General features: G+C 35.1%; 1 protein-coding gene and 1 long non-coding RNA gene across 5 annotated transcripts in view; one reads left to right on the top strand and one right to left on the bottom strand.

Moving 5' to 3' along the window:
• Positions 1 to 27,332, bottom strand: part of LOC143244316 (spliceosome associated factor 3, U4/U6 recycling protein-like) — a 159,828-nt gene that overhangs the window by 124,508 nt on the left and 7,988 nt on the right. For 2 of the 4 annotated variants that reach the window (XM_076488752.1, XM_076488753.1), the window contains exon 1: positions 3,450 to 3,596. The exons of the other annotated variants lie outside the window; for them this stretch is intronic. In XM_076488752.1, coding sequence (XP_076344867.1) covers positions 3,450 to 3,563 — 114 coding nt within the window. In that variant the 5' untranslated portion in view covers positions 3,564 to 3,596. Of the gene's footprint in view, positions 1 to 3,449; positions 3,597 to 27,332 lie in introns of those variants that run through there. 4 annotated transcript variants of the gene reach the window in all.
• LOC143244315 (uncharacterized) lies at positions 8,185 to 13,712 on the top strand. The gene is made up of 2 exons (XR_013025023.1): positions 8,185 to 8,324; positions 10,926 to 13,712. It is a non-coding gene; the product is annotated as an uncharacterized LOC143244315 (long non-coding RNA).

Raw genomic sequence — 27,332 nt, 5'->3', positions numbered from 1 at the left:
TAACATCTTTGGTATATATATCATCAGACACTGTTTAAATACAATTAAACATCAATAAAATATCATAATTGTATGTATTTTGATGATGATGAATACTCTGCCTAAACCAGGGGTTCCCAACCGGTGGGTCGCGACCCCCTAGGGGTCGCAAAGCCTTGCCAGGGGAGCCGCGTAGCCTTGTTAGAAGTAGCTTGGGATAACATTAATTTTATTTTATCAATTACATTTTCATGCTCTTAAATTTTTTTGTTTCGGTGCAAAGCAAAACGTTTCAACTTTTTTTCAAGACAAAGATCTTCAATGGGAAAACGTGTGTGGGGTTTGTACGGATGGGGCACCGGGCTATGCTGGGATCAAAATCAGGATTCCAGTCGAGAGTGAAGAAGCTAGCACCTCAAGCAAAGGGCATCCACTGCATGATTCACAGATATGCTCTCGCCAGTAAGACTCTCCCTGCCTCTCTGCAGGAAGTGCTCGAATCTGTAATCAAAATTGTAAATTAAGACTCAAGCACTCAACACTCGCCTATTCAAAGAACTATGCAAAGACATGAATGCTGACCATGAAGTCCTTCTCTTCTACACAGCAGTACGTTGGTTATTGAAAGGAAACGTTATTAATCGTGTCTTTGAAATGAAAGATGAAATAAAGCTATTCCTGGAGACTCAAGAAAGAAAGATCTTGTAGCTCACTTTGAAGATGAAGCATGGAATAAAAGGGTTGCGTACCTAGTCGACATTTTTGACCAGCTGAACAAGCTCAATTTGAAGCTTCAAGGAAGGGAAACACATGTTCTCCTTTTTCAAGATAGTCTTCGGGTCTTTGTTTCCAAACTGCAGAACTGGCATCGGAAAACCAATCTTGGAAGCATCGCTATGTTTGAAAAACTTTGTGGAGTGACAGATGAGTCTCAGATCCAACTGGATCAGTTCCTCAAGGATGAGATTACCGAACATCTTCAGTCTCTAGAAAAGGAAGTCGAGCGTTACTTCCCTGAGCTATCACAGGAACAGGAGGCCCTGGTAAGGAACCCATTTTGTACTGAACTTGATGTATCCAGCATCCCAGATGATATCCAAGATGAATTTCTTGATCTAAGGAACGACTCTTCAGCTGGTGATCTCTTCCAGGTGAAATCTGTGACTAAAGTTCTGATGTGCTATGTATCAGTCATACTCCAAAGTCAGCATGATAGCTTTACGTGTCCTTGTTCCATTTGCTTCTACCTACTTATGTGAGGCAGGATTTTCCACTCTTGTCAATATAAAAACAAAGAATAGGAACAGATTGGATGTTGGAGATGACATGAAACTGGCTCTAACAAACGTCTGGCCACGAATTTCAAAGCTTGCTGCTGAAATGCAACATCAGGCATCTCACTAGCTGGGTTGGATAGCTGTTTAAACCTATGTTAATATTATTTTAAGAAATATATGTTCTTTTTGTGAATTCAGGTTGAACCAATGTGATTTAATTTGCTAATAAATAATTACAGAATTTTAAAATATTTTTTAGATGTTTCTTTCCCTCTCCTTCACAGAAAATAAAAGAAAAATTAAGCTGCTGATAGTAAGCCCTATCATGTAGGGGGTCACATGGGTTTCAAACTTTTAGGTAAGGGGTCACGAGTGCCAAAAGGTTGGGAACCCCTGGCCTAAACAATCTATCAAAGAATGTACACATTTCATCTGGCATATCACAAAGTAATATAGGAAATAAAGATTTGCGTAAGCTGTACTGCTCAATTTTCCTATCTCTACCTTCCTTTCTTTATTTCCTTTATAATTTTGAAAACTTTAATCAGACCCCTTTCAACACTTCAATTCTTAGAGGATAATTTAAAGATGTTAACCTGCCTTCACACTACAGCTCCTCCATTTCAGAAATTATTCTAGTAGTCTTCTTTAGAAGTTCAAAACTGATTATTATAAATGAGCTTATCAAAGATCTGTTGAATGAAATTATAACATCTTTAGAATTATATTCAGTGTTCTAGATCAAATTTCTATCTGTTTTCCCACTGTCAACATCAAAATGCATTAGCAATCTACCATTTTTTTTAAAGAGCTTTTTTGTTATATGAGAGAAGGGTGTAGAATGGGTAATCTTGCCTTTTCAGAAAGCTTTTGATAAACTGTTTAATTAAGAAAATCATATTTGTAGATGATTCCTAGTTGGATTGTAGGAGTGGTTTTACTGGGTGGAGCAAAAGGTTATTATTATTAATGAATTCAAGTGAAACTGGTTCCTTATTAGTAGAGGACCTCAGTACCTCACGAGTCAGTGTTTAGTCATTTTTTGTTCTAACTTACATTAATACAGTGTAGAATGGTTGGTTGGACAAATATTTGGAAAATAATCTTTATAGTAAGACAAAGGCAATGCATTTTATAATAATGTGAATTTATGTTTAAAGTAGGAATGAACTCAAGTGTGGTTGATAAAACAATCTTGGCATATTGTTAGATGTAATTTAAGCCAATACAGCAGTGATCTACTGATAGCAGTAAAGCTAATACAATTTAAAGATGTTTTGACAAATATGATAACTGAGTCAAAAGAAGAAATTCTCTCCATTTTTAAATTACTATTTAGACCTCATTTGGAATGTTATGTATAGATCTGTTCACTTAATATAAGAAAAATACTGATTTATTGTAAAGGGGTTCAGAGTAGGGCTACTAGGATGATTTTAGAGGTGATAGGATTATCACAGATAAATATATACTAATATCTCTTACCAAATTTTATCAAGACAAGAATTGATCTTTAAAGTTTACATGATTATTCAAGAGACTGATAAGCTGCAGGCCTATCAATTTTATACAATATATTCTGAGAAATGGATTGCTTTCACATGTGGTAGATGCAGTTAATGTAAAGACATTCAAGTGAAGTCTTAACAAATATCAGAATGATAAGAGCTGGCTTTGAATGTTTTATTTTAGAGTTTAGTATACCAGTGGATAGTGTGTATAGACTAATAAATCCCTTGTTTTAAACTTGGATGCTACATACTATGCTGTCAACACAAATATCAACAGTTAAGAAGTTTCACATAATTTACAAGTAGTTCATTAGACTAAAAGGTATGTGTATATATTATATATACATATGTTAAGTTCCAATTTTAAAGAAAGTAAGATTTCACAATTACAGTCACATTGCAAAAACTACAGAGCACAATATACCATAGTGTAGTAGTGCAAATTAACCTTATACTATAACAGCTTACACAATCACAACCTTATACTACAAACACTAAGTTATATAAATAATATATGCTAAACTAAATTTAAATTACTACAGTACAGTTGATTACTTTGAATTAAGAATCACATAAGTCACATTCGCAGATGGGTGAATTGCAAAGCTTTAAATTTCAAAATACTGCTCATAAGTTATCAAAGTTGCTACATTTGTAAATTCTAATAAACCTCATGACATACCTCACTATTCAAACGATTAATACCGTTTTGATCAACCTCTTCATCGTCTGACCGATCTTCTGCAGAATTACTACTATCTGGATCAGATTCGTAATTTACGGTGTTTTCCGCCATTTTAAATTTGTTAATAGTGGGCAAGCGCCCTCTTAAAACCATTAATAATTTCTCTTCAGGAATATCTATTATCAAATATTAAAATTTAAAACCACCCAGGCAAATAAAACTAAAACTAATATTATAATAATCACCTTAATTTCTTTAAACAGTGTTAAGGACTATGTAACGTGAGCGTAGATTTATGAATAAAAACTTTGAACAAGGGGCTGTTTCGTTTTGCATATTGTCTAAAGTTTTCCTCTATTTAGAGCATGAGACGCATAACAAGTTGTTTTGCTTTTATATTGCAAAATTAAAAACTGGCTATTTTTACTCTGTCCACCACGAGAAACGAACCTAGAATTGGGAAATGCGTGAACGGCGAAGAATCAGTTAACGAAGACAAAGACAATTAATATCAAAGAAATATTAAAACCACATTAATGAAATAGTTTCCAGTGTAAACATGATATGCATTTATGTGAATGCTGTAATATTTCATTTTTTCCAGAATATTACATGGATAATATTTGTTCTTGTATTGGCTTATTTTGAATTTCGCGCAAAGCTACACGAAGGCTATCTGCGCTAGCTGTCCATAATTTAGCGGTGTAAGATTAGAGGGAAGGCAGCTAGTCATCACCATCCACCGCCAACTCTTGGGCTACTCTTTAACCAACGAATAGTGGGGTTGACCGTCACATTACAACATGCTCGCCCTTTTAGCCGTGGGGGATGATAATGTGACGGACACTCTCACTATTCGTTGGCAAAAGAGTAGCCCAAGAGTTGGCGGTGGGTGGTGATAACTAGCTGCCTTTCCTCTAGTAATACACTGTTAAATTATGAACTGTTATCGCAGATAACTCTTGTGTAGCTTTACGCGAAATTAAAAAACAAACAAACAATTCAAGAAAAGTTCTCTGTTGAAAGCCACATGTCTTTGACAAATATTCTATAGCTTATATTCTATATATGTAAAACGGTTCGTTTGGGTTGATAAAATTTTTTACATATATATTTTTCTACAAGTGGGTTTTCTCGACATCACTGATTCTATAGCTTTGTGTTCTTTCCATTATCTGAGATGAATCAATTAGGAAAAGTAGAAAGTTCCTAAATAAGGATAAGCAATTGCAAGTGTACTGGGAGCTTTTATAGCAGTCTGTGCAATAAGATGTGTGATTTAACAGTGTGTGTTTCTGAAGCTCCTTTCCAAGGTCATCTTTAAATTCGCTTGAGTGAATATAACCATGTCAACAGATTTGGATAAATGGATAGAAAAAGGTGAACTTATTGAAGTCAAAGATAGCAAAGTACGAGAGTTTGTTAAACAACAAGAAGATGTATAGAGAGAAAAGTATTGACAGAGGATAGAAAAGAAAGACTAAAAGAGGCAAAAGAAAGAGAAAGACTGAAAGAATAAAAATTAATGACAAGAAATAAAGAGAACGAGAATACACATTGAGAAAAAAGTAAAAGAGAGAAAAGAGAGGTTGGAAATAGAGAGAAAAGAGAGGTTAAAAATAGAGAGAATAAAAGAACAAATTGAAATCACCAAGCTCATTTAACAGAAAGATGAAGTATCTGAGAATGACAATGTTTTCAGGACTGGCCAACCTAAGCTGCACAAATCTGATGAACAGAAAGATTACATGAATGCTTTCATGAAGAGATATGAAATATTTGTCCAAAATCAGATCTGGGACAAAGGCGACTGTGTAGTTTGTCTTAACTCACTACTTAGAGGTAAAAGCTTTCCAGTCTATGCAGGAATGACATCAGAAGATGTCGTGGATTATGACAAGTTAAAAAAGGTTTTATTGAAATGTTATGAACTTACTAAAAATAATTTTGTAGAAGCTCCGATAAATCAGTGCTGACACTATAGAAACTGTATTTCAGTTTATGGTACATCTATAGTGATGCTTCAGATATACTTCACAAGAGGACTGACAGGGCCAAGTATGAAGACAATTTGAGCAGTTCATGGTCACGTGCTCAACTGAAATGATACTGTTCCTAAAGGAGGAAGCACAAAAAGAATGAAAAGACCATACTGGCAGAATGGTATGTGGAAGATCAAGGAGCGAGTATAACTGCCAATGGAGAAGAACAAACATAATGTTTTGTTGCAACTTGAAAGAAAGAGTTAAGATATGGTATAAAGTTGCATAAAAATAAACATTTTATTATTTAAAGGAATGAAAAGAATCGTATATTAGCTAATCATCTCGGCTGTAAATTATTGTTTATGGTTGACTAAATGTGTAGTGTGTAGGCAAACTTAAGCATTTTCTACCTCCCAAATTTAGTACAGTAAACTTTTAAAGTTCACCTAACATTTCAAAACATTTTATGCGTACAGGTGTATATAGCTAAAAGCGTAAAACATTGTTCAAGAAAGTTCTTTTTGCCATAGTTACATACTGTTTCTGCTCATCCACCCTTGGTATCACGTTCAGTTTCTCGTGGGAAAGATTATTGTAATGTATAACATAGTACGTAAAGTTGGATAGTAATCGTTTTCATTGTCGGGTCATATGATACTTTGAGGCTACATCTTTACTTGTTTTCCGAATGGAATGGTGAATAGTAGCGTAGTTAGCACAAACATCCTGAGAACAATATCATCATAAAACTATATATCATATATATGTTTCCTAAGTGTGCTTCAGTTCTTCGCAGATATCTCTTAAAAACTCCAGTAAATGTATTATATTACGTCTACAAACACGTCATTTTTTTAGTGTGTTTGATTCTTAAACAACTATTGTTTTTACTCTGTTTTATATTGTATTAAATACCTTTCTTAATTTTAAACAATCAAAATCAAGTTAATTCAGTTCAACTCTACAACGTATTTTCTGTGAAACCTCTTATATTTAAAGGATCTTATTTGATTATTTGAAGATAAACCAATAAATTCAAGAATATCAGAAAGGCGTACAGATATATATATACAATTATCAGGGTGAAAGATACAGAAAACAAGGCTGAGAGAAATGAAGTTGGCCGAAAAGGAAAAAGCCACTGTTACATTTCACATTCTCTGTTTGGATAATTAATTATAAAATCAGATCACAAGCACTTATAAAGCACTGTTTAGACTCAGTGAGTGGGCATTCCAGTAACACCTAGAGTTAAATTGACACATGATCTTGATAGAGCTTATCATGCTCTACTGTCTTGAAAAAATATAACATTTTAAATATGTAATATATATATATATATATATATATATGTATGTATTATGTGCTATTGGAGAGGCAGGTATTTGATACTTGCTTAATGTAGAAGTATACACCTTTTTTAATTCAGTTTCATCACGTGTTTGCTGTATTGATTTCATTTCTAATTAAAATACAGTGTAATTTGACCATACCTATGACTTCATACAGATATTTTACACGATTGCAACCCTTTGGTGTGCATAAATTATACTTTTCCAACACTTTGTTCTAATTTATCTTTCAATATTCAGATATCAATAAAGAATCCGTAGAAACCAGAAAATATTTTATTTCTACCTTCTTTCTTTAAAATTGTTGGTGTAGTCAAAACAGTCATAATATTGTGACATTTTAATTAGCAGAGTGTATTTTAATATACTCACTATAATTTAAATTCTTAACAGGACGTTTAATTACTTTAAATATAAAATAACTACAATGTTTCAGCTTTTAATTATTAGTATTACATTTATTAAAATTTTCATGATATAATTCTTGGACCAGATTTAAAAGGTACAAATATTAATAGCATTCTTTGTTATAATTATATATATGATTTGGTATCATTCATAAAATTTGAAATCTTTAAATAGTTAATAAGATTTGCATCTTTTAATTCAAACATCATAATATACGTTATCATATAAGACAAAATATTTTACGAAAGTAACGCTAACTCATATATAACACAGTTTATATACTTGTCAAGAGTTTCTTTCGGTCGTGGGGGCGTTATAAAGTGCAGTCAATCTCACTATTCGTTGGTAAAAGAGTAGCCCAAGAGTTAGCGGTGGGTGGTGATGACTAGCTGCCTTCCCTCTAGTCTTACACTGCTAAATTAGGGACGGCTAGCGCAGATAACTCTCGTGTAGCTTTACGCGAAATTCAAAAAGAAACAAAACAATCATCAAGCGTTTTAAGAAATATTTGATATGTAGTAGTTTCCGTTTCTCAGGGCCCGGCATGGCCAGATGGTTAAGGCACTGGACTCGCAATCTGAGGGTCGCGGGTTCGAATCATTGTCGCACCAAACATGCTCGACCTTTCAGCCGTGGGGCGTTATAATGTACGATCAATCCCACTATTCGTTGGTAAAAGAGTAGCCCAAGGTGGTGATGACTAGCAGCCTTCCCTCTAGTCTTACACTGCTAAATTTGGGATGGCTAGCGCAGATAACCCTCAAGCAGCTTTGCGCTAAATTCAAAACAAAATAAACAGTTCTTCAGACTAGCCTTACTAGGAAACACGATAGGAGCGTAATTCCTAAGATCACTTGGTAAAGTACTCGAATGATGTGTCAGAAATTTCAAGTTGAATTCCAAGACCGGGAAAATCTATCACGTGAAAATATCATATTTGCATCCAACCAGTGACCATAATTGTGTAAGAGGCTAATAATTGTAGTAATTTGCGTTGTTGAAAATCGCCATACAAGCGAATGCTAGAAACTAGTCTTTTTATCTCAGCTGCCGGAGCACGCGCCCAGTGTACAGGAAGTCTTGTATCCAAGTCTGAAGCTTAAAATATAGGCACTACCAATAACTCTGTAAGTAATATGTAACAATGTAATTTACACTTAAATAATAATATAGTTTTCTGAGCTAATCTCATCATTTTCTGTTTTACATTCCCACTGAAATTCGTAAATTGAGATTTTTTTTCATTCTGAATAATTTCTTTCCACTTTTTGCTGTTAAACGTTTAACTAACTCCTCTCACAATATTATATTTATATATTTATAATAATATATTTATAACATTATATCTGTATATTTATAATATTATATTTATATATTTATAATATTATATCTATATATTATAATATCATATCAGTATATTTATAATATTATATCTGTATATTTATGATGTTATGTTTATATATTTATAATATTATATTTGTGTATTTATAATGTTATATTTATATATTTATAATATTATATTTGCATATTTAAAATATTATATTTATATATTTATTATATTTGTTAATTAAATATTTAATGTGCCATTTATTCTTGGTCATCTGCAACACCTCCAAGTGGCACAGCGGTATGTCTGCGGACTCACACCGCTAAAAACCAGGTTTCGACATCTATGGCGGGCAGAGCACAGATAGCCTATTCTGTAGTTTTGTGCTTAATTCTCATAAAGCTACTGAAGAGCTATCTTATGTGTTCTAGTCACCCCTAATTTTAAAGGATAGACTGGAGGGAAGACATCTGGTTAACACCAAACACCACTAACTTTTGAACTACTCTTTTATCAATAAATAGTAGGATTTACTGCGACATTATAAGGATGACAAGATTAGCATGTTTGATGATAGGATTCGATTTCGCAATCCACAGATTGAGAGTCGAGCGCCTTAGCTACCAGCTTATTACAGACGTCATTCTTCTGGTATAACTTCTATTAAGATTGTCATGCAGTGTATTTATTTTTGTTTCTTTTAATATAAATCTGTAAAGTAAGCAATCCTTTTGAGTTCACAAGGAGACTGAGCCGAAATTTTGGTATAATAAACCATGAAGCTTACCGCTGAGCCACTGGAGAACGTACTTGTGAAGATTATCTTACTTGTTTACCAATTTGTATGTTTGTCTACTGTGACTACTCTAACAAGACCTTTATATAACAGTCCGAAATTGGTATTGTATTGGTATTGTATGGAGGTAAAATGGGAAATCAATAAGAGGACTTTCTTTGTCTTAAGTTCATTTGGCTGTCAAAATCCATGTGATATAAGAGAAAAACGGAAGTTTGAATTCTGTACTGGTCGTCTAAATGACATTACACCATTTGCATGCATTGTTAAATAATGATCACATAACATTGATTTTAATGAATGGTCACATGAAATGTACTTTGATTATGTTATAATGTCAATATATTATTTTTATTCAGTGTTTATTATTTTCATCACTTAAATATGTATATTTCATTTATATCCACTATATTAAACAGATTGATAAAGGTGATTATTATAATATTATTATACGAGCGATATTATAATTACACTTGATTAAACATATATACTTAATCAAATATACGTTGATAAAAATATCTTAATTAATTTGTGTGTTTACGAAGAGACATAGATGTCATTTTTTAATCTGAGTTTCACATTTGAAAAATAATTTTTAAACATATCTATGTTTTCTATAGGGCAACGTGAGCTTCCTAAAATGTATTTTATTTCTATTTTGTCGCTTCTCAAGACGGCTCAGCAATATGATTAAATTTATAGCAATAAAATTCTCATTTCGATCCTTGTAGTAGGTCCTACTAAAATAGTCCATTGTTCAACTTTGCATTTGATAAGTAACAGACAAAGCAATTCTAATTTGTGGTATATCTATCCATTCACAAACAAGACATTTTATGTGTAAATATTGTTTTGTTTGTGGGCCTGGCATGGCCAAGCACGTAAGGCGTGCGACTCGTAATCCGAGGGTCGCGGATTCGCATCCCCGTCACGCCAAACATGCTCGCCTTTTCAGCCGTGGGGGCGTTATAATGTTCGGTCAATCCCACTATTCGTTGGCAAAAGAGTAGCCCAAGAGTTGGCGGTGGGTGGTGATGACTAGCTGCCTTCCCTCTAATCTTACACTGCTAAATTAGGGACGGCTAGCACAGATGGCCCTCGAGTGGCTTTGTGCGAAATTCAAAAACAAACAACACATGTTTGTTTTATTTGTTTGTTTGTTTGTTTTTCTTTATTTTTCTCAAGTATCATGAAAATTCAAAATTTCACGTCAGATGTAAACATAAAAGAAACTTCTAAATGCCACAAATTATCATTATATTATGCTAAGCCTCCATCTAATAACCAAAACTTTAAAATTAATATATTAAAAATACGGCCTACAACGGTAAACGAGGGTCTATCCTATTAGACATGTGCAGTATCCTATCGGAATATTAACTTGGAGCTCTAAAAGTAATTGCAAAATAAATAGTTTACTTTGAGACAGATAAAATGAACACTGATAACTAATATCTGCGCGTTATACTCGTTTCCATCCTCTCATTTAATCACAATATGTATTTAACCCTCGTCTATTGGCATTTATTTAGTTCATGTTTAAGTAGCATGACATGTAAGGTTTATGGTCACTCATTAATTTCTCTTTTCTCTTACTCTGTTCAGCATGCCAGCGCTATGAAACATGGTCATATGTTTTCAAGGCCAATAATGTTTGAGAAGTCAACCATGGAGTTACAGCTACTCCTTGAAAATACACTTGATTTGGGTGTGAAGACAGTCGTGCCAACAGCGCGAGAAAAAAACACCAACAACAAATCAAGTGAAGAGAGTGGTGAGACAGCCTTTGTGTCAGAGAGTCAGACAATATATGAAGAGAGTCATCACACACACACACATATAACTTATTGCAATAACAAATGCCACCCGAGGAATAGTCAAGAGAAAGAAATTATAAATTAGTCAGAACTATCTCTTTTGTGGAACCGAAGCTCAGATTCAGTCCTGACTGCAGCAGTACTCACCCTGAAGAGGAAAAAAAAGTTATGACACTTGGGTAAAAACTATCGGTGAAATTTTATAGGACATCGTATTGATCGACCCACAGTTGCTTTTTCAACATTTAAAGGCAGTAGCTAATGTGTCTTATGAAGACTAGAAAAAGATCTTCCAATATAAAATTTACAGCTTCTGATCTTCGCGGGTTTGATTCCAAAGACTTTTTCAGCAACGAAATAATATATTACTAGTTGATTTAAATCTAGGAGCTTGTTCAAGACATCCTCCAAGTCGACCATGTGCAGTTTGTGCTTGATGAATGCATCCTGCTGCAGCGAATGCAGTCACCATGCCAACTTGGATTCAGAACATCATTGACTCGTATGTACACTTTGTCAGTGAAAGATATCTCATAACAGTTGTCATCTTTGATGAGCACATGCCTAACTCTTCGACAAAGGATATGACCCGTCTGAACTGAGAGAGGGGACTTCAAGGAAAGGTCTGACATGAAATTTCAATCCACAAAAAATATGTTTATGACCAACAAGGAGAATAAGAAGCAATTTATTCATGCACTTGAAGACTGCAGGTTTTATGGGGCCATATCATTTACAGTAGGTGTCAGAAATTTGTTATTAATACATTTTAACAATATACACATACCACACAATGCACTTGTTTTAAAATAATACGTCCAAAACAAGTCAAACACATGTACAAAAATTCATAACACTGTTGATTCTCGTAGTTGTATCCAGAGCTTTAAATAATTGTCTCCATTTTCGTCAACGTCTACGCAGGCTGGTTTAATTACTTTACAACATCCTTCAATAAGACAGATAACTCCTCTTCATCTCTGTTTTCTTACAATACCATTGTTAAACTTACTTTAGATATTGCCCGTTCCGGACTGACAATCATACAGTCTATTTTCACTTTCACTAACTTATTTTAACTTCTTCCTTGCGCTCTGTATCTGCACGTATTTATAATACGTGACAGGAAAACACAGAAATACCTAACCTTCTACAAACAACAATATTCACATGACGAGAAAACTTAGAAGTTTCGAGTAAGTTGACGTCAACAGTATTACAAAAGTCTAGTACTAAAATTAAATTGAATACACAACTTACGACTCCTACAGCGTCAATTTACGAAATTTGTCACAACTATCGCTTTTAACACTTTTATTATAAAAACTAAATAATAATGAATATTAATTCAGTAAATAATATATCTTAAATTAAACAGTCTTTTATATCAGAAATGCTGTGCAAGCATTGACATTCACTGTCATTCATGCCAACAGTGATGTTAATTTGAAAATCGTTATGGAAGCAAGGAATTGTGCCAAGGACAACATCTCAACTATAATTGAAGATGACACATATTTTCTGGTGCTGTTGGTACATCACACTGATGTAACTTCGAATGACATTTTTCTCTTCTCGGACAAACAAGGAAGATTCTGATTATGAAACAGCTGGTTACCACTCTTGGAGGTTTACATTATCTGCTCCTATTCCTAAGTTCTTTCACTGGTTGTTTTGTACCACTGACTGTCATTCTAGAAAGTGACAATATGTTCATACTCTTCTCTTGACTTCACTGGCAGCAAATTTTCTAAGCCTAAGAGTATATTTACAAGTGGATTGTAAATAGCCTATAGCCAACAGAATGAGGTTGGAAGACAGACAATACCTATGCTTGTCATGACTGACTTGTCTACGATTCTAGCAGACCCACAACTTGCCACAATGATGATGGCACGAAGCGCTGCAGCTGCAGTAAACTTTGACTTGAGTGTTCACTGGGTTGTGGCGATTGTTGTGGTATCAGCTGTACCAGTTCTCATCCTTGTCTATTGAATGAGACGTACATTTTTGGAAAGAGAGACTTTTTCATTGATTCGCAAGTTGATAGTACGTTTTTAATACGCACAAGGGCTTCGCAATATTTCCTATGTTGAACTTTGTATTTCTTGTTCAGATAAGGATGTATCTTTTTTTTTGAAACAATTTTTCGAAGCTCTTTCAAACAAGATCATACACTAGGGGATTATACTCGTTGTAACAGCATGCATTGTGACTGAGGCCTGGCATGGCCAAGCGTGTTAAGGCGTGCGACTCGTAATCTGAGGGTCGCGGGTTCGCATCCCCGTCGCGCCAAACGTGCTCGCCCTTTCAGCCGTGGGAGCCTTATAATGTGACCGTCAATCCCACTATTCGTTGGTAAAAGAGTAGCCCAAGAGTTGGCGGTGGGTGGTGATAACTACCTGCCTTCCCTCTAGTCTTACACTGCTAAATTAGAGACGGCTCGGTGCAGTGGGCTAACAACCTACTCACTTAAATACTTGTTGAAGAATCCGCAAGCCCTTTGTTCCTAGATGGAACCTAATGGTGTTAACTAACTAACTAAGTAATAGATCAATAAAATTATAATTTAATTCTGTCTTGTCTTTATTAATTAAACATAATTTGTCAAGATTTTACCAATGAGATGCTGCATAATGGTGTTTACAGTTGAAACAGCAACTTGGTAGCTTTGTTTAATTATGACGTCATCAAGAAATCAATATTTCGAGATCACACAAAGTGACAGAAAGGTATTACTCACATCAAAATTAAAGAGGTTTATAAAAGTTTAAATTGGCAGACTGAAATTCTTCAGCAATTTGTTTTTGGGCATGGTATAATTTGGCATAGTGTCACCAGAATATATCCCCCTGTTGTGCATTGATGATTACCCAGTCCCTTAGGATTTGTAGTCTCTCAGATAATGTAACTTAGACTTTTGTAATGTACGGAGGGAAATCTCGCTCCACAACATGATATTTCCACCATTAGTACATCACCACCTACGAGAATTACATAATCGTATAGTGACTTGTAGTCTGTTATGTCAGACTGTCCAAATATATCAAGGCTATTGGAATAATGATTACATTTGTCTTCATGGCTAGTATATGACAACTCTTTGGGACTGTTGCTTCAGCCTTTTGTCAAACCATATAAAACTGTGGTGGACCCAGCTATAAAGGTTCTTTTAAAATCATATCTTTGTTTAAAGTATGAGCAAATTTTTCACTACTTAGATCTGGCTGATTCCTTAGTGCAACCTACAACATCCAAGCACCAATAAACTAGAAAACAAAAGACACAGAGTACTTGGAAAAATGCTTACAAATGAAAACATTTTGTCTACCTGCTGAGTCAGGGGCGTAGATCCTGGGGGGATGGGGACACCCCCCCTTCATTTTAGGTGGGGGGTATGGTGCATATAGTCATCTCCCCTTAAGTTTGATCTGTTGAATTGTTTTATTGCATCACAGGCCTACAAATTGTGTGTTTGTTCTTGTGATTCTCGTGTTCTTACCAATGGAATTACATAATTAGGCCTAGATTTAGGCTTTTTCAGTAGCCGATATGTACAACTTTAATATAGGCGTGCTTCTAAGCTTTTCGATCTAAGCGATAGTTCGTATCAGTCAGTAGGCCTAAGTATGCATGCAAGGCTTGCAAGCACTGTCACAGAATCTACCTACGTCTTGTACGTAGTGTAATATTAAGTAAAAGTTTCATCACAACAGACTGAACAGAGCATGAATTTCGAAAATATTACACCCAGGCGTAAACTCCTGTAATCTAGATCTGGCAGGCGTTTTTTCGCTTGTAGCTGCATCAATCTTATGTGTATATTGTGCGGTTTTTCTATGCCATTTGTTTTTATGCATGTCTAGCCGGTTTTATTGTCGAACCCCTTACTCTCCTTAGCCTGCCGAAGCGCTGACCATAGTGTACGTTTAGTGTACAGTTAATGACAGGTTCGGGCATCTCGGATCCAGACGCGCCCTACATCATCCCCCTCCGCTCCCTTTAGTCTGAGCCTTGATTTTACACCAGAACTCATTAGACCTGTATTTGTAGCCCTCATTAATCCATAACATTTCAGATTATCACCGCTCTCTAATAAAGTGTTGGTGCTTTATGGTAAAAGAACAATATATTCTCTTATCATAGATAGTAGAAATATTGTATTTCCTTGTATAATTAGAACACGAAAGGGGCGATTTCAACGGCCTGAAACCTCTACTCGAATTGTATTGCAAGTTTTTGTTTAGTTGTTTTTATTTAATAGACGTGCTTATAGACATTATATCATAACGTGTTTGCCTTTTGATGAGCTTTAACAGGAATATAATATATTTGTGATTGTTTAAGTATTTTTCGAAAAACTTGCAATTACTTGTGTTGTAACTAGCACACATTATTGTCCCAGGATTGCCCAGGCGGTCAGTCGACTCGGTAGTCACTGTAAGATTTGCGCGTTCGACTTAAATACATTGTACAGTTCAGTACTATTTCCATTCTGTTCTGTCGTCGTTCGTTGTACGTTAGAGTTTTTCAATAAAGACTGTATTTCAGCCTGTTGAGTCATCTGGGAAACAGATTCCAATTATGACAAGCAAGCGTCTGATACTTTGCGATATTAGACAGTTCTGCAAGCCAGTTACTAGTACTACAAGTGGCAATGCAGATGCAGATAATCCAACAACCTCAAGCAAAAGAATAGAAAATACCATGTTCATCAGAGGACGAGTCTGAAAATTATTGTGCAACATCATGAACCATCAGATAGTTGTGAAACAAGTTTGTGCAGTAATAAAAAATCTAACACTCCACAGATACAGTATGGAAAGCCATATCATCCAGACACACAACTGATACCACGACAGAAAGCAAAATCTCAAAATATCAACTTCCAGGGCAAGTGGTTTGATGAGTTCTCATGGCTGCACTTCGAGAATCAGACTCAAAAAGTCATATGCTTTCATTGGGCCAAGACGGAAACTAGAGAACCTTTTTATAGGGAAATTGGAGAAGTCAGTGGAGTATACCTTCATATCCACCAGTTTTTGCAACTGGAAAAAGGCAAAACAGAAATTCAACGAACACCAATCTTCCTCTCAGCACAGAAGAAAAGTTTCACTTGATGTAACTCCAGTGACTGTCCAACTACATGATGGAAAAAAGAAGCAGCAGGAAGAATGCAAAAGAAGTCTAGCCAAAATATTCAGAAGTTTACGTTTCTTACTGCGTCAAGGTTTAGAATTATGTGGACATACTGATACGGAGGGAAACTTCCTGCAGTTAATGAAGCTCCTGGAAAAGGAAGATCCTGAGTTGATGACCTACTTGTCAAAGAAAACCACATTCATATCACCCCAGGCTCAGAATGAAATAACGGAGATGTTCAGCCATCAAATACTGAGGAACATAGCACACGAAGTGCAACAAAGTAAAATCTTTGCATTAATGGTTGATGGCACTCAAGATGTTATAGGTGCCGAACAGGAAGCAATATGTGTACGATACGTAGATAAGAACCTTGATGTCCATGAGATATTTCTTGGTTTGAAGTGTTTCCAATACAACTGGTGAAACAATGTCCTTGACTAAACTTGATGTACTGACTAGACTCAATTTACCACTGTCAGGATTAAGAGCACAAACTTATGATGGAGCCGCCAGTGGATGCCAGGCAAAAATAAAAGAGAAGCAACCTTCAGCTTTGCTTTTTCACTGCGGAGCACACAAGGCTAATTTAATAATGCAACATGCAGTTGATGCTTGTAAATGTGTTCGAGATTCTATCCAGTGGGTACATGAACTTGGTGTCTTTATTCAGAGGTCAGGCAAATACAAGACAATATTTGAAAATACTGTATCGTCAGACAGCCACAATGGTCCAGTTAAATAAATCCGCCAACTGTGTACAACTCGCTGGTTGTACCGCCTATCTGCAATTACATGTGCTAATGATCACTACAGTGGCATTGTTGATTCTTTGTCTGAATTAGCAAATGAAAAATCAGATGTAGCAGTGAAAGCACAATGTCTGCTGGACAGATTTAACAAAGGAAAGACAGTTTTAGGATTGTTGATGTCTTAGCATTTATTAGCTGCGTTAGAGGAACTAAACCGTGCATTTCAAGCAAAATCAGCGACAGTATCTGGCATGATTGAAGCATCTGCAATGACAGTTGAGCAATTGCGGGTATTGCGAACAGAGGAAAATTACAAGAAGATATTTGATGAAGCTGAGAAAAAGGTAACTTCCCTAGATCTAGTTCCTATTGAACTACCACGCATTCGCAGACCTCCAGTAGGATCACAGGTGATGGCTCAGCACACCATTCTGCAACAGCTAGAGATTACTACAAAAGCCAATATTTTGAATTTGTGGACATAGTAATAGAACATCTCATCACTAGATTCAATGCAGACAAGAATGACTTGAGGCAATATCTGGCACTTGAGAACATGATCACATCTGGCAAGATTGACAAACTCGGTTATAAACTTCTATCCAGAAATATCTGCACAACGACTCGAGTTTCAGTCGCCCATGTTCAAAGAAACAACAAAAGCAGTATCTCTGAAAAATGCGAAGGATGTTTGCTGTAAAATGCATGAAACAAGCCAGCAGGTATTTAGTGAAGTGTTTCTTCTCATGAAAATTTTGTTTGTATGTCCAGTATCCAGCTGCGAATGTGAACGCAGCTTTTCTGCATTAAGACGGTTGAAGACGTAATTAAGGTCAACCATGTCTCAGTGCCGCCTCAACCATTATACTTGACAAGGTCACTAATAACTTTTATTGCATGAATTACGTTTTAAAATATTAATAAAATTAGTAATTACCCTTGATAAGTTTATATCTACTGAAAAACTGTTCATGTTGTTTGATAAAAATAGATAAAATGTCTTAACGAAAGAATTCATCAATACAATGTAGCATATCATTATTCACAATTGAAGTAAGATTCATTTAGTCCGTCTACATGTTCCCAAACGTACACCTCCTTTGTGATGATCTGTTTATGAATCTTAACTTCTATATTTATCTTGTCGAATCTTTGTGAGTGTGACAAACTAATGGTTGAGGCGGCATTGACATGGTTGATACGTCTTCAACCGTCTTTCCAGAGTTCGTTAAGCAGCTGGATACTGGACATACAAACAAAATTTTATCAAACAACATGAACAGTTTTTCAGTAGATATAAACTTATCAAGGGTAATTACTAATTTTATTACTATTTTAAAACGTAATTCATGCAATAAAAGTTATTAGTGACCTTGTCAAGTATAATGGACATCTTTTATACTGTGCAGTGTGCAGGAATAAATTCATGTGGCAGTTAATTTGTGACACATTTGTCTCTATTCTGTTAACATTTTGAAAACTATTCACAACACCTCAGTGGCAACTTCTGTGACTACATAGTCAAAGCTTTCAGGTTCACATAATCAGAGATTCCCAATTTGCAAAATGAGCAGTCCACATCAGTGATTGCAAAAATCAATCCCCCCATCGGGTGTAAAAAATCTACGCCCCTGTGCTGAGTGACGCATTGCAATTTCCGAAGTAAACATAAACAATAAACTTTCGAAAACAAATAAACAGATTATCACCGTGTTAATTAAATATAAAATCAAACAAATACCACTCTCACACAGACAGATTACCACCACTGTATTAGTTATAGGTGAAACATAAACAACTATCCCTCACATACAGAAAAATTACCACTGTATTGGTTATGTATCACACAAAAACATTGGGATTTCCAAAACAAACGGATTACCAATGTATTAATTATATATGACATTTAAACAGTAGTCTTTCGTATACAGACAGATTACTAATGCATTAGTTAGGTACGACATATAAACAGTGGTCTTTCGTGAACAAGCAGATTATTAAATTATTCATTAAGTATGACATATAAACAGTGGTCTTTCATATACAAACATATTACCAATTTATAACTTAGGTACGATATATAAACAGTGGTTTTTCGTATTCAAACATATTACCAACGTATTAGTTATGTACGACAGACAAACAGTGGTTTTCCATGCAGAAACAGATTACCAATAAATTAATTATGTATGACATACAAACAGTTGTCTTTCGTAAACAAGCAGATTACTAAAGTATTGATTAAGTATAATATATAAACAGTGGTCTTTCACATACAAACATATTACCAATTTATAAGTTATGTACGACATATAAGCAGTGGTCTTTCGTATTCAAACATATTACCAACGTATTACTTATGAATAACATATATACAGTGGTTTTGCAAGTAACAGATTACCAATATGCTAATTATATATGACACATAAACAGTGATCTTTCGTGTAGAAACAGATTACAAATGCATTAGTTATGTATGACACATAAACAGCAGTCTTTCATATACAAACATATTACCAATTTATTAGTTATGCATAACATATAAACAGTGGTCTTTCGTGGAGATACAGATTACCAACGTATTAGTTACGTATTACATACCAACAGTAATCTTTTGTGTAAAAACAGATTATCAAAGTATTTATTATGTATTACATAGAAACAGTGGTTTTTCGTGTAGAAACAGATTAACAATGTATTAGTTAAGTATGAAATACAAACAGTAGTCTTTAGTTCACAAAGAGACCACCACTGTATACGTTATGCATGACATTTATACAGTAGTCTATCGTATACACACAGATTACCAATGTATTAGTTATGTACGACATAAAACAGTGGTCTTTCATATACAAACATATTACCAATTTATTAGTTATGTATGACATATAAACAGTGGTTTTTCGTTTAGAAATAGATTACCAATATGTTAATTTTGTATGAGATATAAACAATGATCTTTCGTGTAGAAACAAATTACCAATGTATTAGTTAGGTGCGACATACAAACAGTGGTCTTTGGTGTAGAAACAGATTATGAACGTATTAATTATGCATGATATAGAAACAGTGGTCTTTTGTGTAGAAACAGATTACCAACGTATTTGTTATGTATAACATACAAAAAATTGTCTTTCGTGTAGAAACAGATTACCAATGTATTAGTTAAGTATGAAATATAAAAAGTAGTCTTTAGTTCACAAACAGACTACCACTGTATTAGTTATGTATGACATTTAATCAGTGGTCTTCCGTATACGGACAAATTACCAATATATTAGTTATGTACGACAAATAAAGAGTGGTCTTTCTTAAACAAGCAGACTTCTAAAGTATTCATTAAGTATGACATATAAACAGTAGTCTTACATATACAAACATATTACGAATTTATAAGTCATGTACGACATATAAACAGTGGTATTTCGTATTCAAACATATTACCAATGTATTAGTTATGTATGACATATAAACAGTGGTCTTTCGTGTAGAAACAGATTACCAACGTATTAGTTATGTATTACATACAAACAGTGGTCTTTCTTGTAGAAACAGATTACCAATGTATTGGTTAAGTATGAAATATAAACAGTAGTCTTTAGTTCACAAACAGACTACCACTGTATTAGTTATGCATGACATTTATACAGTGGTCTATCGTATACACATAGATTACCAATGTATTAGTTATGTACGACATGTAAACAGTGGTCTTTCATGAACAAGCAGATTACTAAAGTATTCATTGAGTATGACATATAAACAGTGGTCTTTCGTGCAGAAACAGATTACCAACGTATTAGTTATGTATTACATACAAACAGTGGTCTTTCATATTCAAATATATTACCAACGTATTAGTTAGGTACGTCATATTGACAGTCGTCTTTCGTAAATAGGTTGATTACTAAAGTATTGATTAAGTATGACATATAAATAGTGGTTTTTCACATACAAACATATTACTAATATATAAGTTATGTACCACACATAAAAGAAGTTATCATATTGACATATATTAACAATGGTCTTTGTATGACATACAAACAGAGGTTTTAAGTAACAGATTACCATTAATAATTATATGACATATAAACAGTAGTAGAAACAGTTTACCAATGTATTAGTTAAGTATGAAATATAAACAGTGGTCTTTAGTTTACAAACAGACTACCACTGTATTAGTTATGCATGACATTTATACAGTGGTCTATCGTATTCAAACATATTACCAATGTATTAGTTATGTACGACATATAAACAGTGGTCTTTCGAAAACAGACAGATTATCAATGCATTAGTTAGGTACGACATATTGATAGTCGTCTTTCGTAAGTAAGTTGATTACTAAAGTATTGATTAAGTATGACATATAAATAGTGGTTTTTCACATACAAACATATTACCAATATATAAGTTATGTACCACACATAAAAAGAAGTCTTTCATATTCAAACATATTATCAACGTATTAGTTATGTATGACATATAAACAGCGGTTTTCCAAGTAACAGGTTACCAATATGCTAATTATGTATGGCATATAAACAGTGATCTTTCGTGTAGAAACAGATTACCAATGTGTTAGTATTGCATGACATATAAACAAGAGTCTTTCGTAAACAAACAGATTACCAACATGTTAGTATTGTATTTCAAACAAAGAGTGGTCTTTCGTAAACAAACAGATTACCAACATATTAGTTATGTATTTCAAACAAAGAGTGGTCTTTCGTGTAAAAACAGGTTACCAACGTGTTAGTTATGTATTACATACAAACAGTGGTCTTTCGTGTAGAAACAGATTGCCAACGTATTAGTTATGTATGACATATAAACAGTGGTCTTACACATACAAACATATTACCACTTTATAAGTTATGTACTACACATAAAAAGTGGTCTTTCATATTCAAACATATTAAGAATGTATTAGTTATGTATGACACATAAGCAGTGGTTTTGCAAGTAACAGATTACCAATATGCTAATTATGTATTACATATAAACGGTGGTCTTTCGTGTAAAAACAGATTACCAACGTATTAGTTATGTATTACATACCAACAGTGGTTTCTCGTGTAGAAACAGATTATCAATGTATTTATTATGTATTACATAGAAACAGTGGTATTTCATGTAGAAAGAGATTAACAATGTATTAGTTCAGTATAAAAGATAAGCAGTAGTTTTTCGTTCACAAACAGACTACCACTGTATTAGTTATGTATGATATTCAAACAGTGGTCTTACGTATACAGACAAATTACCAATGTATTAGTTACGTGCAACATATAAACAGTGGTCTTTCGTGAAGAAGTATATTACTAAAGTATTCATTAAGTACGACATATAAACAGTGGACTTTCGTATTCAAACATATTACCAATGTATTAGTTATGTATGACATATAAATACTGGTTTTGCATGCAGAAACAGATTACCAATATCACATATAAACAGTGGTCTTTTGTGTAGAAACAGATTACCAACGTATTTGTTACATGTTACATACAAACAGAGGTCTTTCGTGTAGAAACAGGTTACCCATGTATTAGCTATGTATGAGAATTTTTTATTTTATATATATTTTGACTCTCCTTTTTTCGACAGCACACTTACGATATTCACCGGCCAACAGGCACGATAAATGTTCCACAATACCAAAAGAAACAAGAGTTTAAGCTATTAAAGTAAGTAAAACAGCAGCAATAGACAACCACTAATGTATGCCCATGGCTCTGCGCTGAAAGTACAGTTATTCAGTATGCAGTTAGAACAATCTGACAGGAATTTACATATATTTAAGTTTACAAAGGAAGACTGAAATTTGACTACCTCACAAGAAGCAAGAATTTTGTTTGGCTAAACATGCTGAGGTATTTCATCAGTTCCTTTTCCTTATGTACAGAGTAGCAGATAGCTTAGTTGCTTTGCGCCATAAAAAACGCCAAACCAACCAACCAGCCTTATCTACACACGTCATAAATCAGTTGAAAGTTTATCTTACTCGTTTCCCATACTTCGTCCACCTCCCAGGACAATCATCTGGAATCTAGTTACAAGGAGTGCAGATCTTATCATTGTAATCTATACGATATGTCTAGATAAAGAAGTCTTACCAGAGGTTTGTTTCAAAGTTCGATAGTTACGAGGAGTGCAGATCTTATCATTGTAATCTATACGATATGTCTAGATAAAGAAGTCTTACCAGAGGTTTGTTTCAAAGTTCGATAGTTACGAGGAGTGCAGATCTTATCATTGTAATCTATACGATATGTCTAGATAAAGAAGTCTTACCAGAGGTTTGTTTCAAAGTTCGATAGTTAGGAGTGCAGATCTTATCATTGTAATCTATACGATATGTCTAGATAAAGAAGTCTTACCAGAGGTTTGTTTCAAAGTTCGATAGTTACGAGGAGTGCAGATCTTATCATTGTAATCTATACGATATGTCTAGATAAAGAAGTCTTACCAGAGGTTTGTTTCAAAGTTCGACACTCTTGTCTGTAATTCATTATCTATATTACTAACATTGTCTTATTTAAGTACTTCACGGTTCACAGTGTTTTTACAAATCCTCTGATTAAGTAAATGGCAGCTTGCAAGAGAAATGAAATACTAAAATTAATATCTCTCTGTTTTGTTATTGTTAATTTACATGTAGTGTGGTTGATAAAAGAAATTAGGACGACATACAGCATTTAGTTCTCATATTCCTTTCGTCTGTACAAAATACTTACAGTGTTTATTCAAATTCTGCCAAATTTCGTCAAAATACATAAATTGTATCCAACGATGAATCGATACGGTCGTATCATGGCTTCACAATATGATACTATTATCGTATTGATAAATCGTCATACCATTACTAGTTAACATATACACGTTAACTTGACAGCAGCTAACTGCTCCAAATAAAGAGATACAATGGTAATTAAACTTGAAAACATTCTACTCATTTTAAGTAACTAGGACGTACTTGGTTACTAGTTTAGTGGAAGAGTTGAAAGCACAATAATTTCTTAGTGCCAAACCTGTAGACCTATATCTGACTTACTCTCATTTCAACAGAATGTTTGTAAATTAAGATTGGTTGGTTGGTTGGCGTTTTGTGGCGTAAAGCAGCTACGCTATCTGCGCCAAACAACCGGTAAAAAAGTTAATAGTGAAGTAAAACGATTAAAATTCGTAAACAAGAATCATATTGAAACAAAACAAAGTCTAATTTTTTAATTAAAAACACAAACATTGTTTAAAAGGCAAATGGCTCTTAAAAATTAAAAATATTAGTAAGGTGGACAGTGCCACCATCACCAATGACACTGTTCAGTGTGAAGGGGTAAACCTTGGAATAAAAAATGTCTAAAATGGTACCATCGTTGAGAGTCGTAGCGACAACATGACAGTAAAATGTGTACTATTGTGACTTGAGTGTCACACAGACCACAAATTTGTGTATCAATCCCAGATGAAGGAAAATGGAAACAAGACTGCCAAAGTCCAATAGAGGGTTTTTTCTGGAAAAGTTTTTTTTCACGTTGCTCACTCAAAGTCTACTACCAACTGGCACGAAGCCCAGCCTTAAATACAGGACCATAATCCATGTGTGGAACAGGCACAGCAATGATAACCCCAGAACAAACAAACTTAGCTGCAGTGTCAGCGAGCTTGTTCACGTAAATACCAATGAGACCTGGTGTCCAGAAGAACTGGATAGAAGTAGATGTTAAAGTGAAATGCGCCAAATAGTTTTGAATATCAGCGAGAACAGCGTGAGAACTAAATTGAAGCTAAGCGAGTCGGTATAAATAGTACAATTCCAGTACTGTTTAGCTTCTTCGTGATCCAAGGCAAGAGAAATGGTATACAGTTCAGCAGCAAGCAGCAAACACGTAAACTGTAGAAGTGATTCTATGTACAACCACCAAACCACAAGAAACCATGGTAGAGCCCACAGAGTCACCTGATTTCAAATCATCTGTATAAATAGGAATGGAAGAATGATTTGAAAGATGTGCAGCAAATAACAGACAGTATTTCCAATCAGGAATGTCTGCTTTTCTCAGATGACTTAAAGACAGGTCACATTTAGGGACTGTAAAAAGCCATGGTGGGATGGGCTGAACAATGGATACATCAATGTTATCCAAGAACAAACCAAATTTATCCAACTGCACCTGGATACAAAGGTTAAAAAGGAAGAATGGCAGTCCATCTGTTCTGAAAAAGCATGGTCCCCTGAGGAAGAAAAACACAACCCCAGGCGGAATGCTATGGTAAGGTTCAAAGTTTTGAAGGACACAGTAAAGACAGTTGAAAACGGCGGAGGTGTAGAAGAGGTTCATGAGACTGTGTACAAACTCTGAACTGGGAAAGTGCAAAAAGCCCAAGTGCAGAGCCGAAGCTCTTGGTAATGAACGGGGTCCAGCATCTTCAAGGCCGGGGTCCTAGCAGAGCCATAGACCAGTGACTCATAGTCTAGTTTCGATCGAGTAAGAGCGTGATATATCTTTAACATAGAACATCGATCTACACCCGAAGTGGTGGAAGAGAGAACATAGAGGATGTTCAGCGCTCATGTACATATGACTCGTAGCTGCTTGATGTGTGGTATAAAAGTGAGCTTACTGTCAAAGAGAAGTCCCAAGAACTTTGACACGGGAAGTACAACTTCACCAACACGGAGTTCAGGATCGGGGTGAATACCCCATTGGCGACCAAACTGCATGTAAACGGTTTTAGACAGAGTTAAAACCGTTTGCTGTGATCCACTTCAGTAAATGATTGAGGGTAGTCTGATCGACTAGTAGTGCCACCCCTCCATGCACTCGTCCATCACACAACCCGTCATTTCTGTCCAAATAAAACTCGTTAGGTGACTGTATTGTCAGTTATCAAAAGTGTTTCCTGTAAGGAAAGACATACAGGATGGTAAGAATCAATAAGTGCTTTGATGTCATCCAGATTAGAACGTAAACTTCGACAGTTTTACTGTATTAAGGTGACATTTTTATTTATGTGCAGGTGAATTGGGGGAGAGCCCTTCTGTTTGCGTCCACGTTTTTTTATTTTCTTTATTCGAGGGAGGTTTATCAACCTCCATTGATCCCGCGCCGGTTCAGTTGGACAGATCTCTGTCATTGGTAGAAGATTCAAGCGACTAAAGACGTGAACGAATAATCATTCTGCATCTTGGAGTCAGAGAAGAAGACAGATCCAAGGAAATGCCCGAAACCCCGAACCAAAAGAAGTGGTTCTGGGGGTCTGCTGGAATGACTGGTAGAAACAGAGATGGGTGTTGAAGTTGATTCAGCAACTTTCTTAACCATGGAGATTAAAATACTTTTTCACATGGTTCACATCTGTACTCCCACTGCAGCACTGAAACGTAATGCTGCAGCATACGTCCGAGATGGAGTGGTGGAGAGTAACTTTCGAGCCTCGGGACTATAAATGTTGTGAATCACTTTCAAACGCTTTACCTCTTTTTCTTTCATCCGCCTATGGCATGAATGAAAGTAAGATGGGTAAGACCCATTACAGTTAACACAATGAAGATCTATTTCACACTCATAGGCATCGTAGTTCTTGCCACCGCAACGAGCACACGTCAAGGAATTGCGACATGATATCTTTGAGTGACAAAACCGCTGACATTTGAAACATCTAAGAGGGTTCAGAATATATAGCGCAACCTTGCAATCAAGATAACCTGCCTTAATGGTGGCAGGTGGACGTGGTGATGTAAACATCAAAATTAGGAAAATTTTCGACATCGTAATTCCATATTTGCGAATAGAGATACGCTTCACTGCAGGAACTCCTTGGGTGGAGAAACCAGCGAGGATCTCTGACTAGGGATTGTTCTTCAAATCCCTCTCAGCAATAACTTCTCGTGATGAATTCAAAGTAGCATGAGGTGTAACCTCAATAGGTATATCCCCAACTGCCTTCGAACGAAAGAGGAGTTCACTGTGTGTGTTTAGGAGTGGATGTTTTCCACCAATATGTCACCAGAATGAAGTTTTTTGACTGACTTTGGAGAGCCAGCAAGTCCCTCTGGGCTCTTATGAATAAAAAAGGCAGAAATTTGCCTGATAAAGAGTGTAATATTAGAAAATGAGGTACAAGTGTTGAAGATTGCTGATCAGAATCTTGAAGACGTGCTCGTTTACAAATTGTCTGATTTTCACTATTTATTTAAGTTTTTATTAAAGAAGGAATATTTTGGTGCCCACTGATCCGCATCCTACAATACCAAACAAGGACATTGTAGCAATGTCAGGGTTTCGTGAGCA

The sequence above is a fragment of the Tachypleus tridentatus genome, chromosome 2 (assembly GCF_004210375.1).
Source record: "Tachypleus tridentatus isolate NWPU-2018 chromosome 2, ASM421037v1, whole genome shotgun sequence".
NCBI classification, from domain to species: Eukaryota; Metazoa; Arthropoda; class Merostomata; order Xiphosura; family Limulidae; genus Tachypleus; species Tachypleus tridentatus.
The sequence above is the reverse complement of the archived record's forward strand: the minus strand, read 5'-3'. Positions and strand labels throughout refer to the sequence as shown.